The sequence below is a fragment of the Erpetoichthys calabaricus genome, chromosome 15 (genome assembly GCF_900747795.2).
Source record: "Erpetoichthys calabaricus chromosome 15, fErpCal1.3, whole genome shotgun sequence".
Classification (NCBI taxonomy): Eukaryota; Metazoa; Chordata; class Cladistia; order Polypteriformes; family Polypteridae; genus Erpetoichthys; species Erpetoichthys calabaricus.
In genome coordinates, this window is record NC_041408.2 from 68,084,579 (window position 1) to 68,107,647 (window position 23,069).

Consider the following 23,069-nt stretch of genomic DNA (forward strand, 5'->3'; position numbering starts at 1 on the left):
GACCATCACCGCAGCACTCCCGTCAATCATGAGTTTATGGTAGGTTGGTTAGACGGAAGCCACTCTTGAGTAAATGACATATGACAGTTTAAAGGACTTTGAGAGCATGAGGAGAAATATTCTCTGGTCTGATGAGACAAAAATTGAACTTTATGGGCTGAACTCTAAGCACTATGTCAGTTGAAGAACAGATAATTGCCTAATGCCATTCCTATGGTGAAGCATGGTCATAACAGCATCATGCAATGGGGGTGATTCCCAGCAGCAAAGACAAGGAGACTAGTCAGAATTGAGGGAAAGAACCAAACGTTTAATGGTTCAGGAAGAAAGTCTGCTCCAGAACGCACACAACCTCAGACCTTTCAGCAGAGCAGTGACCCAAAGCATAAAGCAAAGACGATGCTGGAGTGACTTCAGGAGAAGTTACTTACTGTCTTTGAGTGGCCAAGCCACAATCCAGAATTAAACCCAATAGAACATGTGTGGAAAGACCTGAAGATGGCAGTTTACAGACACTTCCTTTCTAACAGTACTTAAGAGGTTCTGCCAGGAAAAATGGGATTGGTCTATAGGTTTAAATTTTAGATTTTATTTCAAATTTTTGAAAATATGTTTTTACTTTTTTACATTATGGTTTACTAAGTATCGATCGATGGGCAAAAATGGCAAATTTATCTATTTAAAATTAAATCTACAACACAATAATGTGCAGAAAGTGAAGGGATCTAAATACTTTCTTAATCCATTGTGTACTCAATAAGCAGACATGCCATTTAGATCCTCACTTCTGTGTTCTTAGGCCTTGCTAAAATATTTCAGAAAACTCTTCGCCCCCTGCTCGCTTTGCTCGCCAAACCCCGTGTTTGGTTTTCCGGATACACATTGCAGAGACAAAGCAATCTACATCATCAGCAGTTAATACTTTTTTTTTTGCAAAGTAACCAATAAATGCATGTGGGGTAAACCCTGTGTTTGAAATTCTCTGACTTAAACTTCAAAGCCTTACAAAATTTACATACTTCTGACATATCACCTGTGTCCATATATTCGATCTCTATTCGCCTTTTAGTTATTTCTCCGAGTAATAATTTCTCTTTTTTTGTGCTAATGCGATGTTTACTTTCTTTTTTGACACTGTCATTTTTTTTTTCTCCTTACATATTCTGTATCTTGCTCTGCATGTATTTCGCGCCTACGTTTTTTTTGAGTCTTTTGAATTCCAGTTTTCATTATCCCTAACCTGTTCTGCATGTGTTTGGCACCCTTTTTTTAACCTCTTTATGACATTTTACTTTGTCTTCTACTCTGTCTTTTATTTCTGACCTCGCTTTGTCCTGCTTTTTTTTCAATGACACCTGGTCTGTGGTGATTATTTTTCCTTTTTCCAAGTAATATTTTCCATTTGTTTGCGCTACTGCGATCTTTACTTTCTTTTTTTTATACTTTCTAATTTTCCTACTTTCATACTCTTTAACTTTCTCCACATTTGTATTGAGCAAACTTTTTTTTTAGCCTTTCGAATTCCACTGCTTTTATAATCTGCTCTGCATGTGTGTTGCGCCAACGTTTGTGAACGTGTTTATGAAGTTGCGAAGGCGAAAATACTTTGTTTTCCACTCTTTGCCTTTTATTTCTGACCTCGATTTGTCCTGCTATTTTTTCAATTACACCTGGTTCTGATGAAGACGCTCCATGGCCAGTCTTTTTTGTCTCGTGGATCTTTTAAATGTCTTCCGAGAAGATCACGTATCGTCGCCCTGCTTTTTTCTTCCCAAGATTTTTTTTTTATAATAGAGAGAAGTGTAATTTAACACATGATTTGCAAAGACCAAGTGCAGTATATGAATAATTGTAGAAAATGTCATAATGTCTAAAAGTTAGCCCTTCAACATTTTAGAGAAATTAGGTGGACATTTGGAATAAAACAGGTGGATGGATTTGGCAAGCTTTGTTGCAGTGAATACAGTAATCCCTCCTCCATCGTGGGGGTTGCGTTCCAGAGCCACCCGCGAAATAAGAAAATCCGCGAAGTAGAAACCATATGTTTATATGGTTATTTTTATATTGTCATGCTGGGGTCACAGATTTGCGCAGAAACACAGGAGGTTGTAGAGAGACAGGAACGTTATTCATACACTGCAAACAAACATTTGTCTCTTTTTCAAAAGTTTAAACTGTGCTCCATGACAAGACAGAGATGACAGTTCCGTCTCACAATTAAAAGAATGCAAACATATCTTCCTCTTCAAAGGAGTGCGCGTCAGGAGCAGAGCATGTCAGAGAGATAGAGAAAAGCAAACAAATCAATAGGGCTGTTTGGCTTTTAAGTATGCGAAGCACCGCGGCACAAAGCTCTTGAAGGCGGCAGCTCACACCCCCTCCCTCAGGAGCAAAGAAAGAGAGAGAGAGAAAGAGATAGAGACAGAGAAAAACAAACAACCGAAAATCAATACATGCCCTTCGTGCTTTTAAGTATGCGAAGCACTGTGCAGCATGTCGCTTCAGGAAGCAGCTGCACAGAAGGTAGCAACGTGAAGATAATCTTTCAGCATTTTTAGACGAGCGTCCGTATCGTCTAGGTGTGCGAACAGCCCCCCTGCTCAATCCCCCTATGTCAGGATCAGAGAAAGTCAGCGCGAGAGAGAGAGAAAAGTAAGTTGGGTAGCTTCTCAGCCATCTGCCAATAGCGTCCCTTGTATGAAATCAACTGGGCAAACCAACTGAGGAAGCATGTACAAGAAATTAAAAGACCCATTGTCCGCAGAAATCCGCGAACCAGCAAAACATCCGCGATATATATTTAAATATGCTTACATATAAAATCTGCGATAGAGTGAAGCCGCGAAAGGCGATGCGCGATACCGCGAGGGATTACTGTATTTATTTATTTGTGTGACACCTTTATCCAAGGGGACTTGCAACATTTGTGATACAATTGGTTACATTTCATTTTCCACCTGGAGCACAGGCAGGTCAAGTGTCTTGCTCCTGGTCACACAGTGTCAGTAGTGGGATTTGAACCTACAACCTCAGGGTTTGAAGTTGAGAGCCTTAACTACTACACAACTCTGCCCCACAGTGAATGGCCTGTTCCTGTCAAAATGTTTCTGATTTTCTAAAAATCAATAAAATATATTAAGATAGTGGAGCTAAGATGATTTGATGATGCATTATCAGATAATATTTATTCATTAGCATAATAAGTCAAAGGATGCAAATATTTTTATGGCTGGGAACTGAAAAGAAGAAAACAATCAGCCAGTGATATTTATTTTCATTGGCCATTTACTGGCAGACTTTTTCCTTCACTTCAAGAGCAAAGCAAATATTTGGGTTATTATCAAAATTTGCTTGCTTGTTAAATTACAGATACTATACTATTTTATAATTGTTGTAATGAACACTGTATATATAGTATGTTTGTGCTGCCTTTTTATTGCTTCTTTTATCCCTTTTTATGTGGTTGCTTTTTTCTGACTCTGTTTGTTAACTGAGTTCATGTAAAAGTAAATGCACTTCATCAAGCTACATAGCTGTCATTTTACGCAGAGCTTATCGGTACAGACAGGTCTGTCTTACATTTTCAGCATGTGAAAGGTGCTGTATAATTAAAATGTATTATTATCATTATTTTGGCATTTCTTAAAAACTATAGTACTAAAAATGCCGAAAACTGATTTTGTCTTGCAATGAGCAAATTCAGACTTCTTTTTTTACCTCTCATTGTTTGCAGTATTTTAAGAGATCCAGCCTTGAATGCTCTCTGTTTTCTCTCTGTCCCCATAGTTGTGCAAGGGTCCATTGAGCATTGAGAGGGGAGGTTGGCACTCAAATTCAGGGTCAAAGTCTTTCACATGTCACTTTAATATCAGTTAACAGTATCGGGCTGGCAGCCTGTTTTCTCGTTACACACAAGAACACTTAAAGAATTCTTAATTTTACATTATTTTCTGCAGATGTAAATAAAATATTTTTGTCTACTTACTGTGTAGACTTTGTGCCCAATTTGTTCCTTTGCTGCACTTATACTAGTTTAATTTTCTTTTTATTTATTTCTCTGTGCTCCGTTTTCATGTTGCCTGTGGCACTGAATATGGCACGGCAGGGACAGATGTACACAATATGGATGAATGGATGTTTCATGCTGCCTGTGACGCCAGTTCATTTCAGTTTCGTTTCTGTTCACCTATACTTGCTAGTTTTTAGATCTAAATATTTAAGTCACCTTGAATACTGTCATTAGATCTTTTTGCTGTTAATGTTTCACTTTGTCTGTGGTTCATTTTGCACAAAGAGGCAGTTATTGCTCTGCTTGTTTGAATTGGTTTCATTTTATAAAAGTGTATTACAGCTTCCAACTACCGAGTAATATCTCTTGCACTAAATTACACGTCTGCACGTAGTATCTGGGAGCCATTGAACCAAGATTCAGGGACTTTGGGTTTGAACAAAAAGGCTCTGTATAAATGTTTAGGTCATATCACCTGTACTAAACAAAATAATTTGTACAACTACAAAGCAGACCACAGACCACCTTTTATACCAATGTGTTTTTTTTATCCATTCATTTTTAAGTTTTATTTCAAAAAGTAAGCCGTGGTCATTAATTAGGTTTAAAAACTGCCAGCTCTTCAAATCTACAATATCAATGCTTCAAGTACTTTGGGAGGAAAAAATAAAATACAAGGGGGAGTCAAGCTAAAGTTAGAAAATGGAATTTATTAAAAAATGGAATGAACCTTAACAAACTGATCATGTCATTTCTCAATGCAGTCTCCACACTTCTCAATGCACTTGCACCACCAGCCTGGAAGTGCCTGGATTCCAGCAGAATAAAACATTTTGTCTTGTCTTCGCAAACCACTCATGCACCGCTTTCTTCCTGCCATCATCTGTCTTGAATCGACGATCACCAAGATGTTTTTTTAGCGGCCCAAAAAGGTGGAAATGACACGGTGCCAAATCTGACAAATAAGGAGGATGTGACAATACTTCCCACTTCAGTTTCTCCAGACAAGCCTTGGTGTTCTTAGCAGTGTGTGTTTTTGTCTTGCAGCAAAAGGACTCCTTGAGACAGCAGTCCCCACCGCTTGGATCGAATTGCAGGCTTCACATTGGTCTCCAGCAAGTCACAGTGACTATAGTACCCCTCAACATGTAGTGTTCGACAATAACTCGGGCGCACGAGTGGTTGCGAGGACAAGAAAAAACCTTTTATTCTGCTGATATCCCGGCAATTCCAGGCAGGTGTCACAAGTCCATTGAGAAGGGTGAAGACTATATTGAGAAATGACATGATCAGTTTGTTAAGGTTCATTCCATTTTCTAATAAATCCCATTTTCTAACTTTAGCTTGACTCCCCCTTGTAACTGGTTAACTGTCAAAGTTAACATAATGTCACATTACATGACTAGTTAAAGGGGGTGTCATACTTAACAGCCTAAGTAGTCAGTTTACATGACTATAAATTGCTGGGAATGTCAGAATAGATGACTGCAATGACTCTCCTGCATCTGCACAGTTTCACATTTCCAAAGTATCGAGAGCTCTTCCATTTTTCTGACAGCTGATAACACACTGCCTGATGGAGCTGATCTCTGTGCCAAATGCTTTACAGGTACAACGAGTTCAGCTATAATCTTGACCTTTTCTCTTCTCTTTTTTCTGTTCTCTCATGGTATGCAAAACAAACCGACCGACTAGCTTCCCTTTTCTTTACACAGTCCAAAACACCCACATTTGGTATTCCTCATAGCAGCATTATGCGCATTGAACTTCCCTGTGAGTACTGATTGGTTGTCAGGCTCTCATACACACACAAGCTCACCCCTACAACTTATGACAAAATCAAACCTGTTTGTAGACTACTTGGATTGAGATACTGGGTATATCACACTACATAATTGGTGGTCAGATGAGCACACCACAACAACCCCCAGCTCTCTAAAATTATGTAAATGAAGTCTATGATTTGAAATCGCTGGAAACGTTGCATAATGTGACGTGATTTAAATTTGATAGTGTATTTTTTCACTCGTAATATGTAGTCTACCATTTGACTTATATTTTATTGTTTCTCAATTTTATGAAAAAGGTTTGAACCGAGCATGTGTTCACTGGTTACCTTCTTTTTTTTGGGATTGTGGAATTTGTGCAAGAAGAAAATTCCAGGTATTTAGTGTGAGTTTCTCAGCCCACTGGCATGAGAGTAATTTCTTTAAAAATACCTTCAAATCCCATTTCTATTAGGTGTTTGCTTTGTTGTGAGACTCAAGGACTGCATTTTTGATACATATGTGAGCAATACTGGAGCACCACAGGGAACAGTCCTGACACCTTTTCTCTTCACTCTGTACAGTTCTCAAATGATTCTTCACTTTTGGGGTGTATTGATAAAGGGGATGAGACAGAGTCAGGTGGCAAACTTTGTTTCTTGGTGCAGAAAGAATTCTATGCAACTTAACATCATCAAAACCAAAGAACTGCTAATTGACTCTTCCCACACCAAAGATTTTTTTATGTTTTGTCACTATTCAAGGAGTGGATGTAGAGGTGGTGTACTTCTATAGGTACCAGGGTGTCCACATCAATGGCAGGTGGTACTGGTCTTGTAACACAGAGGACATGTATATGGAACAGTTCTGCACATCGTCTCTCAGTATATGTGAGCCATGCTGCACATCCTCTTTCTGACAAAGTTGCATTAAGGACATTCAGCAGAAGTGTGTCAGGAAATGCTAAGGGGGCTTCTTTCTACCAACAGCCACACGAGGGGCAGTCAAAAAGTTCCCAAATTTGTAACATAGTGGGAGAGTGAAAGATCAGGTTACACACACATTGTTGTGGTGGGAGGCGCAGCACGTTTGCAGACCAGTTACAACAGGTCTGGATTGGATTCACCGTGTAGTATTGTTTTAATTACCGTTTAAGTTAGACGTGTGCATAGCCATTTGGCGCAGTTCAAACAACATGCTAACATCAAGTTCTTATGCAAATTGGGCAGTGCTGCTAGCGTATCTGAAGCTGATATTCCCAATTTGCACACTACAAACCCGTATTCTACCACTTTATATGTCAGTACATGAGAACAGTGCAATTATTCCCATCAGATGTATAACTCATTTACTACTCCATATTATAAAACACATGGAAATGCTTGGTAACTACGATAGTCTGTGTGTTTAGCTTGCACTCCCATGTTAGAAAAAGTAAAATGAATGAAAGCTTTAAAAAAAAAAAAAAAGTATGATGGATAAATTTATTCATCTTTACTTGTCCCCAGGGGGAAATTTAAATTTTTACAGACGGTATTTACATAAATAAATGGATGAATATACATGCACAATATGGTCTGAACACATATCAGAACGACTAAAAACAAAGAAAATTAAAAAGAAAGAAAACTTCTGATTTGGCAGTCACAGTCACACTGAGGCATTTTACAGACATACTAGTGGTTTATTTTTGTGAGAGTCTAGAGAAACAAGATAGCCATGTTCCTAGCAAGTCTTGGACTTAAAACACATTGTGCTTGAAAACTGTCAAAACATAATGCATGGCTATTGTTTTCAGCTCCAGTATTGACATTGTGTTAACTTAACGCTTTAGACTTTGGATAATATTGTTTTGATCATTTTTTTCTAATACAATAAATCCTAAGTTTTGTTGAAAACATTGATGAAATATGGCTAAACGTATAGAACTGCAAGGAGCTCATGTCTATGTCAGCAAAAAACAATACATGGCAAGAAATAATGGTGTTTCAGAGCAAACTTGTACAAACAGCCACACTAGCCTTACATAATGCTGATTTTGGAGTGAGTTTTTAGCCATCCTAACACTATGTCTTTGGGTATTTTGGAGGAAGAGAAAACTTCCACAGGAACAGCAGAAGAAAAGAACTAGAATAAACTCCTGACGGTAAAACAAGCTGATTGTTGCTTGTCACCACCGCTCCTACCCAAGTGCAGAAGACTACTTTGAAATTCCATTAATCAAAAACCAAATTTTCCCATAACTCATTAGATTTTTTTCTTTTAAACAAACTTACTAGAGGAAATGGGACATTTCAGTTGGGCACACAGAACAGCATAATAAAGCAGTCCTTTGGGAAATTTATTTAATAGGAAACTCTTCTGAATAGATTTGGCAGAAGATTCCAAATGGTGACTATTAAGTTTATAATTAAATTAGCTTAGTTAAATTCTTGTATACAGTAAAGCTGATGTAATTAACTGAATTGTAATCATTATTGTACTATTAATTTAACATGAATTTCCACACTGTGTCTGTATGACGAGTAGTTTATTGGTTTTTAACAATAGGATCAGGGTACCATATTCTGTTTTCAGGCAGTGTTTATCCTTTTTTATTCTTGCTGAGATCTCACCTACTGTTTATCAAATGAGAAAAATAATACTTTTACCCGTTTACTAAATGCACTTTTATTAATGTAAACCAAAACTGTTTGCAGGCTTGTAAGTGAGTGTTTTTAGTGGTTCAGAGTTGCAAAAGTTTTGGGGTTGTTTCAAATATGAGTTTAGCAATTAGACTATGATTATATTTGTCATTTAATTTAATAATTAGAATATAATTGAGTTATTGTATAAGCACTGCAATGATGGCTTTGAACATTTGTGGTTCTACATTATGTTTTTGGCATTTATTTTTTTCTTCACACTAATGCATCTACAGTGAGATGTTTCTGCAGCTTAATTGGAGTCCACCTGTGGTAAATTCAGTTGATTGGACATGATTTGGAAAGGCACACACCTGTCTATGTAAGGTCCTACAGTTGACAGTTCATGTCAGAGCACAAACCAAGCATGAAGTTAAAGGAACTGTCTGTAGACCTCCGAGACAGGATTGTCTCGAGGCACAAATCTGGGGAAGGTTACAGAAAAATTTCTGCTGCTTTGAAGGTCCCAATGAGCACAGTGGCCTCCATCATCCATAAGTGGAAGAAGTTCGAAACCACCAGGACTCTTCCTAGAGCTGGCAGGCCATCTAAACTGAGTGATCGAGGGAGAAGGGCCTTAGTCAGGGAGGTGACCAAGAACCCGATGGTCACTCTGTCAGAGCTCCAGAGGTCCTCTGTGGAGAGAGGAGAACCTTCCAGAAGGACAACCATTTCTGCAGCAATCCACCAATCAGGCCTGTATGGTAGAGTGGCCAGACGGAAGTCACTCCTTAGTAAAAGGCACATGGCAACCCACCTGGAGTTTGCCAAAAGGCACCTGAAGGACTCTCAGACCACGAGAAAGAAAATTCTCTGATCTGATGAGACAAAGATTGAACTCTTTGGTGTGAATGCGAGGTGTCACGTTTGGAGGAAACCAGCCGCCGCTCATCACCAGGCCAATACCATCCCTACAGTGAAGCATGGTGGTGGCAGCATCTTGCTGTGGGGATGTTTTTCAGCGGCAGGGACTGGGAGACTAGTCAGGATAAAGGGAAAGATGACTGTAGCAATGTACAGAGGCAACCCTAAGCACACAGCCAAGATATCAAAGGAGTGGCTTCAGGACAACTCTGTGAATGTCCTTGAGTGGCCCAGCCAGAGCCCAGAGTTGAATCCGATTGAACATCTCTGGAGAGATCTTAAAATGGCTGTGCACCGACGCTTCCCATCCAACCTGATGGAGCTTGAGAGGTGCTGCAAAGAGGAATGGGCGAAACTGGCCAAGGATAGGTGTGCCAAGCTTGTGGCATCATATTCAAAAAGACGTGAGGCTGTAATTGCTGCCAAAGGTGCATCGACAAAGTATTGAGCAAAGGCTGTGAATACTTACAGTATGTACATGTGATTTCTCAGTTTTTTTTACTTTTAATAAATTTGCAAAAACCTCAAACTTTTTTCACGTTGTCATTATGGGGTGTTGTGTGTAGGATTCTGAGGAAAAAAATGAATTTAATCCATTTTGGAATAAGGCTGTAACATAACAAAAGGTGGAAAAAGTGATGCTCTGTGAATACTTTCCGGATGCACTGTATAAATATTTCTTACTTTCAGAATGCTCCATATCGGGCCATGTAGTGATCTGTCACAAAGTGTCAGCTCCTACAAGGAGAAGGATAAGAGGTGAAAAACGACATAGATACTTGAACTACTCAATTCAGGAAGGAGACAGGAAGACATCTTACCTTATAAGCAATGCACTGTATTCCAAACAGCTTTATTAAATTATTTTGAAAAACATTGAATGATGCTGAAATCATTCACACGGTAGCATCTTGTCTTAAAGTGTTGTGTTTTATTGTTGACTTTGAGAGACTGTTAAGACTGTTACAGTGCAGTCTGCCTCCATTTTACTTGATCATGATTTAAGGCAATTTATTCCATTATTTTAACTGATAAACTCAATATAGCAATTCTAGTATTTTTGTTGCACTAATGTCTGAACACGTGTTATATGCTGGGGTGATTTCTCTCTAACTGTGTTTTTAAATGTCTCTGCAGATCAAGAATGTTCTGAACTCTGCCAGGCTGCTGGGTGATGCAAGCGTCTCATTCACCGAGAATTGTGTGGTTGGCATTGAGGCAAACACAGACAGAATCAACAAATTAATGAGTGAATCTCTGATGTTGGTGACTGCTCTTAACCCCCATATAGGTAAGTTCTATATTAAATAATTAAAAGTAGTACTTATCTCAGGATATGTCCACACTACTATGTCTTCATTTAAAAATACTGACATTAGTCTCTGTTTTCTCCTTTCATCCACACGTCCCTGGTGTTTGTAACTCCCCAAAGACAGAGACATTTGAAAATGCTTTTCAAAGCCGTATACTTCTGAAAATACTGGCTCAGCATTGTAAAGTGGACGTTGAAAACTTATCCTTCTGAAAACGTAGACTCTATTTGAACTGTGATTTGTTGATTCTTATTACATGGCCCTTTCCTGAGTGGATCCTGCTCATTACAACATCTCGTTTCGTAGCTGCTCGTCCTTCACAAAAGAAAACCATATTCCACCACAGCAGACATAAATGGGTTGCTTGCTGTGTTTTTAATTTGTATGCATCTAAGCTGAATTTTGTATAATTTGAATGGTGCATAATTTAGCAATCATTATGGTTTTGCAATAAATCCTGTGGCCAGAGGCATTACCATCCCTTCAAAGATTTTTCTGCTGATGCCCACATGCCCAGTGTAGGCAAAATGGCTCAGTCTTATGCATTTTTGGTCATTTCATTGTGGGTGAAGATAACCTTGTAAATAAATAATGTAAAAATTTTGTATGGGCAAAGATTGTTTTCATTTTAAAAGTGTTTTTAAATGAAAACTAAGAGTGCATGTAGCCTTATTATCACTTATTAAAGTAATACATCAATGTTAGTGTCAGGTGATGCATTGTTTGGTTGCTGTGCTCACAGTTACAATGATGTATGGTGATTTATAGCTGATTTAACGTTAAAGTGTCCAAAGTTTCAATAATTTATTTGGTACAGTTGTGAATTTAACTTTAACCAGCATATTATGGCAGTTAGAGTTTCATTATGTCGTGATGGCTTATGAACATAATCGTCTTTGGAAACAGAACTGGGGCTGTTGTGCTAGACATATCTAGCAAATCTATGGGAACCGTCTGCTAAAGAGACTCTTTTGTTGTGATTTTACCTGATTGGCTTCGTCTTGGACACTGGAGTTTAAAAAGGTACACTTGTAGAAAATTACCTGAAGCCCACCAGCTGTAAAGAATAGGAACCTGCCAACCTGAAACAAAGGCTGCCACTTCACAATGGGATCACCTCCTTACTTTGCTTTGTCTCGCTTCATCCTGGTCTCATCCTAGTTTATGGCATCTGTTCCATTATAGATCTTTTGAAAAAAAACACACTCTTAAAGGAATCTTTTGACTTAAATTGAAGTAAGAAATCAGATTTTTTTTTATATAATTTTTGGGTGGCATATTCCCCTTGCATTTAGAGATAGCCTTTAGTATAGGATTCTCTGCAGCAGCACTAATGTTAGTAGTATGCCATCTGTTGGAATGCAGAAGAAATGCATTTATTTATGCAAGTACCAATAAAATGCATTGCTCCTGTATTCCCACTGATGACACACCTCAAATGTTAATATTGCTACATTAATTTATATGCCCATATGGCTGATTTGGGTTCCACGTGAATATGATGGAAAAAGCAAAATAAGAAAAGAGAAACTCCAAATAATTATCCTCAGTGTATTAATATGTTGCAACAAAAATATTGCAGTACATTACTGTTTGTTCCACCACTTCCCACCCACACGTTACTGACAAGTAGTAAATATTTCTGTAGAACCCGTTATTTATCTAGGAGTGACTTGATTTTCTCTAGCACCACTGATTTTGTTTTTAGGGAATGAAGAGATCAGTGGTATGAAGTGGTGTTCCTATGGAATACAGACCTGTTTCATGGTTTCCTTTGCAATCTCTAATGACCAGTTTAAGATTGTTTAACTTTTTCTTAATACTTTGTGGCTTGTGCTTTGCTGTTGATAGTGGCACATTTAAAATATTATATAAATAAGCATATTGCTCAAATCTATCTATCTATCTATCTATCTATCTATCTATCTATCTATCTATCTATCTATCTATCTATCTATCTATCTATCTATCTATCTATCTAAATAGTTTTTCTTGTTTTTTAGATTATAGACAGGAGCCCATGGAGTTAAAAATAACTGAACAAATAAGTGTAGCAGTGGAAATACAACAGCAGTATGCACTTTGGTAGAGTATACAGTATATATTGCAGAATGGAATTCTGTAGTCTTCTGTTGATGGCATTACAAATAAAGCTACAAAGGGAATTATGTTAAAATGAAGCAAAACCACCAATATAACATTTTAGCACCACACTGATTCCTAATAATATCTGTTTTAACAGACTGAGAGAATTTGAAGATTATTTATTGGTAACAACATGAAGTGCCTGTGTCTGTTTTTACCCTTTGGAAAGCTTACTGTACTCAGTCCAATTAAATTCCATTTTTTCGTATTCGCCAAACTTTTACATAAGAGCTGTATAGTAATTATAAATATAGTATGGGTAAAACAAATGGAACATAAATTAAAAACATTTTTTTAAACATTAACAGAAATACATATCTGCAAAAAATGTTTATAAAAGGTGGCATTAAGTACAGATTACAACTGTCCAAGACCAGCTGCATTCAGAAACGGATAATTTTGTAAGCACATAATGATTGTTTCATTTGAAGAGAATACCCTTGAAAATGTCCACCATATCTGACAAAAGCATTCTCATGAGTGCAGAGTAGGTGTTACCACAGACTCCAAGAAGAGAAAGAAAATGGAAATGACAGTAATTGTGATATCAAAACATTTACTGTGATTAATTAAACGATGGGATTGATATGAAAAACCTAACAGCTACACTACCAAGAGTGCACCATGATAAAGTAATGAGTCTTCAGCTCTGAATTTAACGCTGAGAACAATGGGTCCTATGTAATATTGACAGGCAGAGTGGCATTGATATGTGTTAGAATGTTCTAATCGTACTTAAAATCACATCAGTTACCTGTACTCAATTATATACACCTGCATTCTATATTGTAAAATTGGCCTTTGCGGCAAATACAAAATACTCCTACTTTTCATTTAAAGAAAAATCAAAGGAGTGGAAATATTGCAAAGTAAGGATTTTTTTCAAAATAAGTGTCTTGTAATATCCAAGCTTTTAAAGATTACACCAAGTGTAAAGAAACCAATTATGTGAAGATGTAGTGTAATTAAATAATGCTGAAAAGATCTCCCCTTTTACATTTAAAGGTGATTATGCAGAAAAAGGTGCACAGTAAGTAGGCCATTTATGTCAATAGAAACACTTTAATTGAATTTACAGATTTTGTATGAATTGCACCCATAGCAACCATCTTAGTGGGAAATCTGTTTTTACAAGGATTGGCAATCCTTTGCTTGCAGGAAAGCTGAACTCCATGCAACAGACATAGTAGAGCATGGCAAGCTATTTAATGTAGATGACAGAAAGTTCGGAGGTAACATGGAAGAGACAAGATACTAAAGAGTTTAATGTTCATGCAGGCAATTAAATAACACAGTTCAAAATATTTGTAACAAGCTCCAACACTGCAGCATTAAAGTTTCAGTACATTATGTTCCGCTAGTAATTTTAAACAATGTGTACAGATCATTTCTTATTACGTATTCTTATAGTCAATGGTAAAAACTGTCTCTGATGGGAAGTGCAACTGGGGATGCACTGATGAAATGGCTTACCAGAGGGCAGGACTTAAAAGTGTCTTATCAACTTGATGATTAGCATCTGAGATGATAGACTCATCCCTCTTATGACAGTGGACAGAATAAAAGTCATGAGCGGTGATTGATTTCAGGACACGCTGGAGGGACTATGTCTCCCGGCTGGCCTGGGAACGCCTCGGGATTCTCCCAGAAGAGCTAGAAGAAGTGGCCAGGGAGAGGGAAGTCTGGGTATCTCTGCTCAAGCTGCTGCCCCTGCGACCCGACCTCGGATAAGCAGAAGAGGATGGATGGATGAGAAGTCAGGATACCATAGCACACAGTCATAAAACGTGTTATAGTATTCTCAGTGGTATGTTGTTAAACATTCTCGGCTGCTTTAATTCTCACTCCAAAGCTCTTTGGCCTTTTCTGAAAGAATAGCCCCTTCTGAACCTTCGAGAGAATTTGGGTTTTATGGAAAGACAATGAGAGGGACTTGGTGACCTGCACTCCCAAGAATCTAAAGCGGCTGCCTGTCTCAACCGAAGAACTGTTGATGTAAAATGGAGTGTGACTACCTAAAGGAAAAACAAAGTCCATGGTAATCACCTTTGTATTTTTGATGTTCAGGAAGAGATTGTTGTCATGGCACCACATAAACACTTCCTGAACTTCCCTCCTATAGATGACTTCATCATTGCTGCTAGTGAGACTGATCGGTGGTGATGTGCCTGTAGCCTCCATGATGTTGTTACCCTCACGTCTTGCTACGCAGTCATAGGTACGGAGGCTGTATAGCAGTGAGCTGAGGCAGTAGCCCTGCGCGTGCACAAGTGCTGGAAACCAGTTGATGAATACCTGTTTCCTGTTCTCAGTGTTTAGGGCCTGTTTGTTAGGAAATTAAATACCCAGCTGCAGAGTGAGACTGAGCTGCAGACCTAGCTGAAGACTACAGGCTGAGATCTCTGAGCATTAGCACCTGATAAGATGGAATAATGGTGTTAAAAGCAGAACTGTAGTTGATAAACAGTATCCTACATAGTTGGTTTTTTTTTTCTTATGTCTCAAAGCAATGTGCAGGGCAAGTGAAATGGCATCATCCAAAGATCTGTTTCACCATAATACAGACCGTAATTAACCTAATGTAGTAGGGATGTTCAGACTGATGGAGGACATGACCAACTTTTCCAGACATTTCATCACTGCAGAGACTAAAGCGATGATTCAGTGATCTTTTAGGCAGGAAACAGCAGATTTCATTGGTACAGGCAGAACTGTAGTTTTCTTAAGCACCTAGAGTATGGGAAAGGCACTATGTAATTAAAATGTTTTATTATCTTCATTATTATTTTTATCATTACTAGGGGCCTTTGCCCCCTGCTCGCTTCACTCACCAACCCCCGTGCAGGGCCTACGCGCTTGTCATTTCCCGGATGTGCATCTTGCAACAAATTGTGCTGTGCTTTTGGATAAACACAAATATCGACTTCTGTCTTTGATATCTCGGTCTTTCGAAACTATTATTGCTGACAATTCGTCACATGTTAGATTATTATAAATGTGACTATGATCTTTCGGATTCATATAGAAATCCAAGAAAACTTATTTGTCCGTGTTTTTCAGATAAATTGTGTGTAAAGTGCGATACTTTTGGACGTATGGATTTGTATCCATTATTGGCTATAGAATTTCTAATACGTCCGATTGTTTAACTCCTTCAATCCTATGTTGCATTGCTTCTCTGTGATCATAAATATAAACCTGACTGAATTGTGATTTCTTTGAAATTAAACTTGTAGTAGCTCTGTCATATCACCTATTTCCATATATTTGGTCTATTTTCACTGTTCCGTTATTTCACCGAGTAATAATTTCCGCATGTTAGCGCTAATGTGATCTTTACTATCAGTTTTTTTGACTTTTGAATTTTAGTACTTTCATAATCTCTAACCTGCTCTGCATGTGTAACGCGCCAACGTTTTTGAACCTCTTTACAATGTTCTACTTTGTCTTGTACTCTGTCTTTTCTTCTTCTACTCTTTGTCTTTTATTTCCATCCCCTAAGGACCTGTTAGGTTTTCAATTCATCTCTTGGCACAAAGTCTCGTCTCGCGGGACGTGAAATTATCTCTCTGAAAAAGTCTCATCTCGTCGCAAGATTTTTTTATATAATAGAGAGATTTCTTAACACAGCAGCACTTTGCATTAGCACAGGTATAAGCTGAAAATGTGTATGTACATTTGCAACAACTGGGTGGCATGTGCCTTTAGCATCCAAGATGAAATATTGACTGATCTGGTGGTTTTTGGTGTTTTTTTCCCGGTTTTTACCCACCTCGGCCACAGACGGTGTGGAAGAAATTTACGGGCACACCACTAGGTTGATTGACAGTCCTGTTAGCTTAGGAGTACAGTAATCCCTCGCTATATCACGCTTCGACTTTCACGGCTTCACTCTATTGCGGATTTTAAGCATATTTAAATATATATCGCAGATTTTTTGCTGGTTCACGGATTTCTGCGGACAATGGGTCTTTTAATTTCTGGTACATGCTTCCTCAGTTGGTTTGCCCAGTTGATTTCATACAAGGGACGCTATTGGCAGATGGCTGAGAAGCTACCCAACCAGAGCGCGTATTACGTATTAAATGAAACTCAAATATATTGTGAGCACGGGGGCTGTTCACACCCCTAGAGGATACGGCTGCTCCTCAAAAAACGATGAAAGACTATCTTCATATTGCTCCCTTCCTTGCTGGGCTTACAGTACATATGGCTGCTTTGTCAAGCGATATGCTTCCCGCACGGTGCTTCGCATACTTAATAGATCAAACAGCACCTATTGTTTTTTGATTGTTTGCTTTTCTCTCTCTCTCTTGCTCTGACATTCTCTGCTCCTGACGGAGGGGGTGTGAGCAGGGGCTGTTCGCACCCCTAGACGATACGGACGCTTGTCTAAATATGCTGAAAGATTATGTTCACATTGCTCTCTTCCATGCAGCTGCTTTGTCAAGCGATATGCTTCCCACACGGTGCTTCGCATACTTAAAAGCTTGAACGGCACGTATTGATTTTTGATTGTTTTTCTCTGTCTCTCTCAATCTCTCTGACGTTCTCTACTCCTGACGGAGGGGGTGTAAGCAGAGGGGCTGTTCGCACACTGGCCTAGAGGATATGGACACTCCTCTAAAAAATGCTGAAAGACTACCTTCACATTTCTCCCTTCCTTGCAGCTGCTTTGTCCGGCGGTGCTTCGCATACTTAAAAGCCAAACAGCCCTATTGATTTTTGATTGTTTGCTTTTTTCTCTCTCTCTCTGACATTCTCTGCTCCTGACGCGCACTCCTTTGAAGATGAAGATATGTTTGCATTCTTTTAATTGTGAGACGGAACTGTCATCTCTGTCTTGTCACGGAGCACGTTTAAACTTTTGAAAAAGAGACAAATGTTTGTTTGCAGTGTTTGAATAACGTTCCTGCCTCTCTACGACCTCCTGTGTTTCTGTGCAAATCTGTGACCCAAGCATGACAATATAAAAATAACCATATAAACATATGGTTTCTACTTCATGGATTTTCACCTTTTGCAGGGGGTTCTGCAACGCAACCCCCGAAATCGAGGAGGGATTACTGTACGTGAATTTGTAGAAGTGTTCATTTTCGTTCTGAACCATATGTTTCCTTCTGTTCCTTCTTAGTTCATCAACGGGGAACTTTCCCTGAGCATAACAACACAACAATGATTATGCCTTAAAATATGACACTTTCTCTTAGGCTTTATATATTTTTTTGCTGTAAAGTCACTAAAAACGCCTTTTCTTAATAGCTCAGAAGATAAAAATATGAAACTCGAACACAAACCCAGCAGATAATAAAGTTGGGCTCCTTTTAACAATTACCTGTGTCACAAACTAAGTACAGTTCAAACCAGGGTGCAAACTCAACTCCTATAATAGTTGAAAGGCAACTTTGCCCACTGGAATCACCACCCTTTTAATTGCTTGTAATCCTTGTAGCTCAAAATGAACATATCAGATTTCTAGCACATCTGAGAGTGACGTGAAAGGGGGGGTCTTTAAGCACAGTTGGGTCTATAATCCATTATCACCTATTTTTTTTTCCACAAACGCTGTACATTGCCACTATCACAGTCAGTTCTGTAACTTGTTTCCACATTGTCTCTTGGCTGCTTTAATAGCCTTCAGTTCTTGTAGCAGATCAGATCTTTCAGCAGGCTGCTTCCTCAAGCACAAGCAAACAGCATTGTTTACCCAAGGCTTTTGGTTAGGAAAAGTATGGACAAGCCAGGAAGGGACACATAAGGCCATGCAGAACCCGATATAATCCATCCATTTGCCCTCCTCCTCATCCAAAATCAGAAAGGAATCTTTGAAGATGGACCAGTCAATCAAGTTACAGGCTGTCCTTAAGCTGTATCAGTGTCGCACAATGAGTTGAATTTAGTGACGGAACCAGCACACTTATGGTTTTAAATCCCAGTAACCCTAGCTTCTCCACCATGCTACCAGCCAATTATATACAGTGTCTTTTTAAGAGTAATTTCTTTAGTAAGTTGGTGAAACAAGCTTTGTATTGGTTCAATCAGCCAAGAATGTTAGCCGCTGATTAGCCATACTGCCCAGTCATGAAAGAGGAAATGTACAATATTCATGTGCTTAAAATAAAAGCAAGATTATCTCAAATCCTCTTTGTCAATAAGCCTACAGTATGGTCATTGTTAAAACAATTGATATTGCTGACATTAATAGTATATGCTTTATTACTCTGATGTTTCCCTTGTCGAAGTAAAGCTTCCTACAATTTAGACACATGACTTGATGAGTTTAAGTCATGGACATTTAGCAAATAATGCAGTTTGGATTATACTTATTTCCTTGTAAAATAAACCAAGCTTAAAATGGAGGTTAAATAAATATAATCGGTAAGAGGATTAATAGTCCTAAGAGTTATCAAAACCAAAGTCAATAGGATATTGAAGCTATGAATACCGGTGTGTCCAGTTAAACTTTAAGTCGGTAAAATGCTAGAAGAAAAAATGGCATTAAATGTATTGTAATTTTATGTAAAAGGGGCAAATTGTGAACTGCTTTGCATCAGGTTTTCTTACTTTGTACATTTTAAATGTAACAGTTTTGAATGATTGTAGTAAATGTCAATGTAATTACGTTCATTAAAAGACTCTTCATTATGAGAGTAACATATACACTTCCTGATGGTCCACCAGGGGTCATATTTTGTTTTTTAAGGTTTTTAGATTTATTCCAAATACAGTATTTGCTAGTCTTTAAAAAAATGTAGTTAAAAGAGGGAGAACAGTCATTTGTTTTTGGGTTAATTTTCTGTTTGAATTGAATGTCTCAATTTTACAGGGAAGACTAAACATGACACATAGTGGAGCACAGTTACAATTTATAAGATCACCTTAGGTGTAAAATACTGTATGTAAGAACTCCGGCTCTTGTTTTATGTTTAGCAGAGTATCTCAAAGGAATAAGACCAAAGGTTTGGTGCTACCCATTTGCTTGATGCACTTGTGCCATGCTGGAGATTTTTAACCCAGTATAATTAATGGCAGTCTAAATGCTCTGAAAATGGGGGAAATGGAACATTAAAGCGAACAGATAGATAGATATAATTAGGTCCATAAATATTTGGACAGACACAACTTTTTTCTAATGTTGGTTCTGTACATTACCACAATGAATTTTAAATGAAACAACTCCGATGCAGTTGAAGTACAGACGACTTTCAGCTTTAATTCAGTGAGGTGAACAAAACGATTGCATAAAAATGTGAGGCAACTAAAGCATTTTTTTAACACAATCTCTTCATTTCAGGGGCTCAAAAGTAATTGGACAAATTAAATAACTGAAAATAAAATGTTTATTTCTAATACTTGGTTGAAAACCCTTTGCTGGCAATGACAGCCTGAAGTCTTGAACTCCTGGACATCACCAGATGCTGGGTTTCCTCCTTTTTAATGCCCTGCCAGGCCTTTACTGCAGCGGCTTTCAGTTGCTGTTTGTTTGTGGGCCTTTCTGTCTGAAGTTTAGTCTTCAACAAGTGAAATGCCTGCTCAATTGGGTTAAGATCAGGTGACTGACTTGGCCATTCAAGAATTTTCCACTTCTTTGCTTTAATAAACTCCTGGGTTGCTTTGGCTGTATGTTTTGGGTCATTGTCCATCTGTATCATGAAACGCTGCCCAATCAATTTGACTGCATTTAGCTGGATTTGAGCAGACAGTATGTCTCTGAACACCTCAGAATTCATTCGGCTGCTTCTGTCTTGTGTCACATCATCAATAAACACTAGTGTCCCAGTGCCACTGGCAGCCATGCACGCCCAAGCCATCACACTGCCTCCACCGTGTTTTACAGATGATGTGGTATGCTTTGGATAATGAGCTGTTCCACGCCTTCTCCATACTTTTTTCTTGCCATCATTCTGGTAGAGGTTGATCTTGGTTTCATCTGTCCAAAGAATGTTTTTCAGAACTGTGCTGGCTTTTTTTTTAGATGTTCTTTAGCAAAGTCCAATCTAGCCTTTCTATTCTTGAGGCTTATGAGTGGTTTGCACCTTGCAGTGCACCCTCTGTATTTACTTTCATGCAGTCTTCTCTTTATGGTAGACTTGGATATCGATACGCCTACCCCCTGGAGAGTGTTGTTCACTTGGTTGGCTGTTGTGAAGGGGTTTCTCTTCACCATGGAAATGATTCTGCGATCATCCACCACTGTTGTCTTCCGTGGACGTCCAGGTCTTTTTGTGTCGCTGAGTTCACCTGTGCTTGCTTTCTTTCTCAGGATGTACTAAACTGTAGATTTTGCCACTCGTAATATTGTAGCAATTTCTTGGATGGGTTTTTTCTGTTTTCGCAGCTTAAGGATGGCTTCTTTCACCTGCATGGAGAGCTCCTTTGACCGCATATTGTCTGTTCACAGCAAAATCTTCCACATGCAAGCACCACACCTCAAATCAACTCCAGGCCTTTTATCTGCTTAATTGATAATGACATAACGACGGACTTGCCCACACCTGCCCATGAAATAGCCTTTGAGTCAATTGTTCAATTACTTTTGAGCCCCTGAAATGAAGGGATTGTGTTAAAAAAATGCTTTAGTTGCCTCACATTTTTATGCAATCGTTTTGTTCACCCCACTAAATTAAAGCTGAAAGTCTGCACTTGAACTGCATCTGAGTTGTTTCATTTAAAATTCATTGTGGTAAAGTACAGAACCAAAATTAGAAAAAAGTTGTCTCTGTCCAAATATTTATGGACTAGATAGATAGATAGATAGATAGATAGATAGATAGATAGATAGATAGATAGATAGATAGATAGATAGATAGATAGATAGATAGATAGATAGATAGATAGATAGATAAAACTTCCTTTCTTTCCTTGTCCGTCTGTCCCTCCCTTAACTTCCCATACCCATAGGTGGGGAAATTTGTCTTTTTACAGACCCTCTTTAAATAAATACACACATAAATAGGTAAATAAGTAAGTAAATAAACAAATATACACATACTTTGGTCTGAACAAAGAAAAAATGAAAAAGAAAGATTAAAGTGATAAAGCACATTGTACAGAACCAAAGTGACATTCTGTAGTTATGACAGATTTATTTTTAAAAGTCAAATAGAAATTGCTTCAGTCAAAATAAAGAATACAGAAATGTTGACTGTTTCAGTAGTTATGGAGGGAGGCACTGTTTTATTATAGCAGGTTCAATTACATCATTTGATTAATGTTCTAAGAACTTCAAAGAGCTTGTCATGTTATGTGTTACATGATCTATTCACCTGTTATCTGCATTTATGTATGTGTTAATGTTTGTGTTTATATATTTATATATAAATATAATCTTTTAAATATTTGGTTTCCTTGTTCTAGGCTATGACAAAGCTGCCAAGATAGCAAAAACTGCACACAAGGAAGGTTCAACTCTGAAAGAAACTGCCATCAAGCTTGGATACCTCACATCAGAACAGTTTGATCAGTGGGTCAGACCTCAAGATATGCTGGGCCCCAAGTAGATATAACAAAAGAAACACATGCAATTATACCTTGTATAATAAAAAAGTATGCAAATGCACCAGTAGTTTATGTTTACAGCATTTACTTTAAATTTGCTTTTACAGTAGGAATGTATCGGTTAATGAGTTCAGTACCAGCTCTACCATCCGGTTTTCTTCAATTAAATTGTTCAGCTTCTGAGGATCTGAGCTCTTAATTTACCATTTGTACGGTATGTATTCACCAAAATTGCCGCTTTTATGTGTAACTCGGTCATTCTTTTACGTTTTATTTATTTTTTGCAAGGTTTTTACAGTCTTGCTATACACTGAGTAGCTGTAGAAGTGACTTTCAGAATTACAAACCAAATGTTTTAAATTTCGAATTTAAGCACTTTCTTTGCTATGATGTCCATAATTGTAGGTACAGTATAAGTAAAGAAAATGAAAAATCCCTTAATACACAGTTTAGAAAGTTGGTCATAGTGGTGTCAGCCCATTTTCAGCTCAGATTTTTTGTAACATCTATGGAGTACACTGAAGTTGTGATTTGCATGTCTGACCAACTAATGCAGTCGTTCTGTAAGCAGCCTGCTCTGCAGCCATCAGATGTGTAGTCATACCTGCTTTGTGTTACTAGATCACCTGTGATGTTCACCTAACATTAAAGGTACCAACAAACCTCTTAGGTTCCTTTGTTAATGGGGTGATAGGACAATGTGTGAAAACTAGCTACACAACTGTTACATTTAACCTCTTGACTGTCTGACTTGTCCATCTTGCACCTTGTGTATTCAGTCATTGGGACC

At 38.1% G+C, this 23,069-nt stretch overlaps 1 protein-coding gene across 1 annotated transcript in view; it reads left to right on the top strand.

Moving 5' to 3' along the window:
- fh (fumarate hydratase) overlaps window positions 1-22,346 on the top strand; it is a 62,946-nt gene extending 40,600 nt beyond the window's left edge. The window contains exons 9-10 of the mRNA XM_028820482.2: window positions 10,461-10,614; window positions 22,139-22,346. Of these exons, the coding sequence (XP_028676315.1) occupies window positions 10,461-10,614; window positions 22,139-22,281 (297 nt within the window). The 3' untranslated portion in view covers window positions 22,282-22,346. The remainder of the gene's footprint in view (window positions 1-10,460; window positions 10,615-22,138) is intronic.
- The last annotated feature ends 723 nt before the right edge of the window (window positions 22,347-23,069 follow it).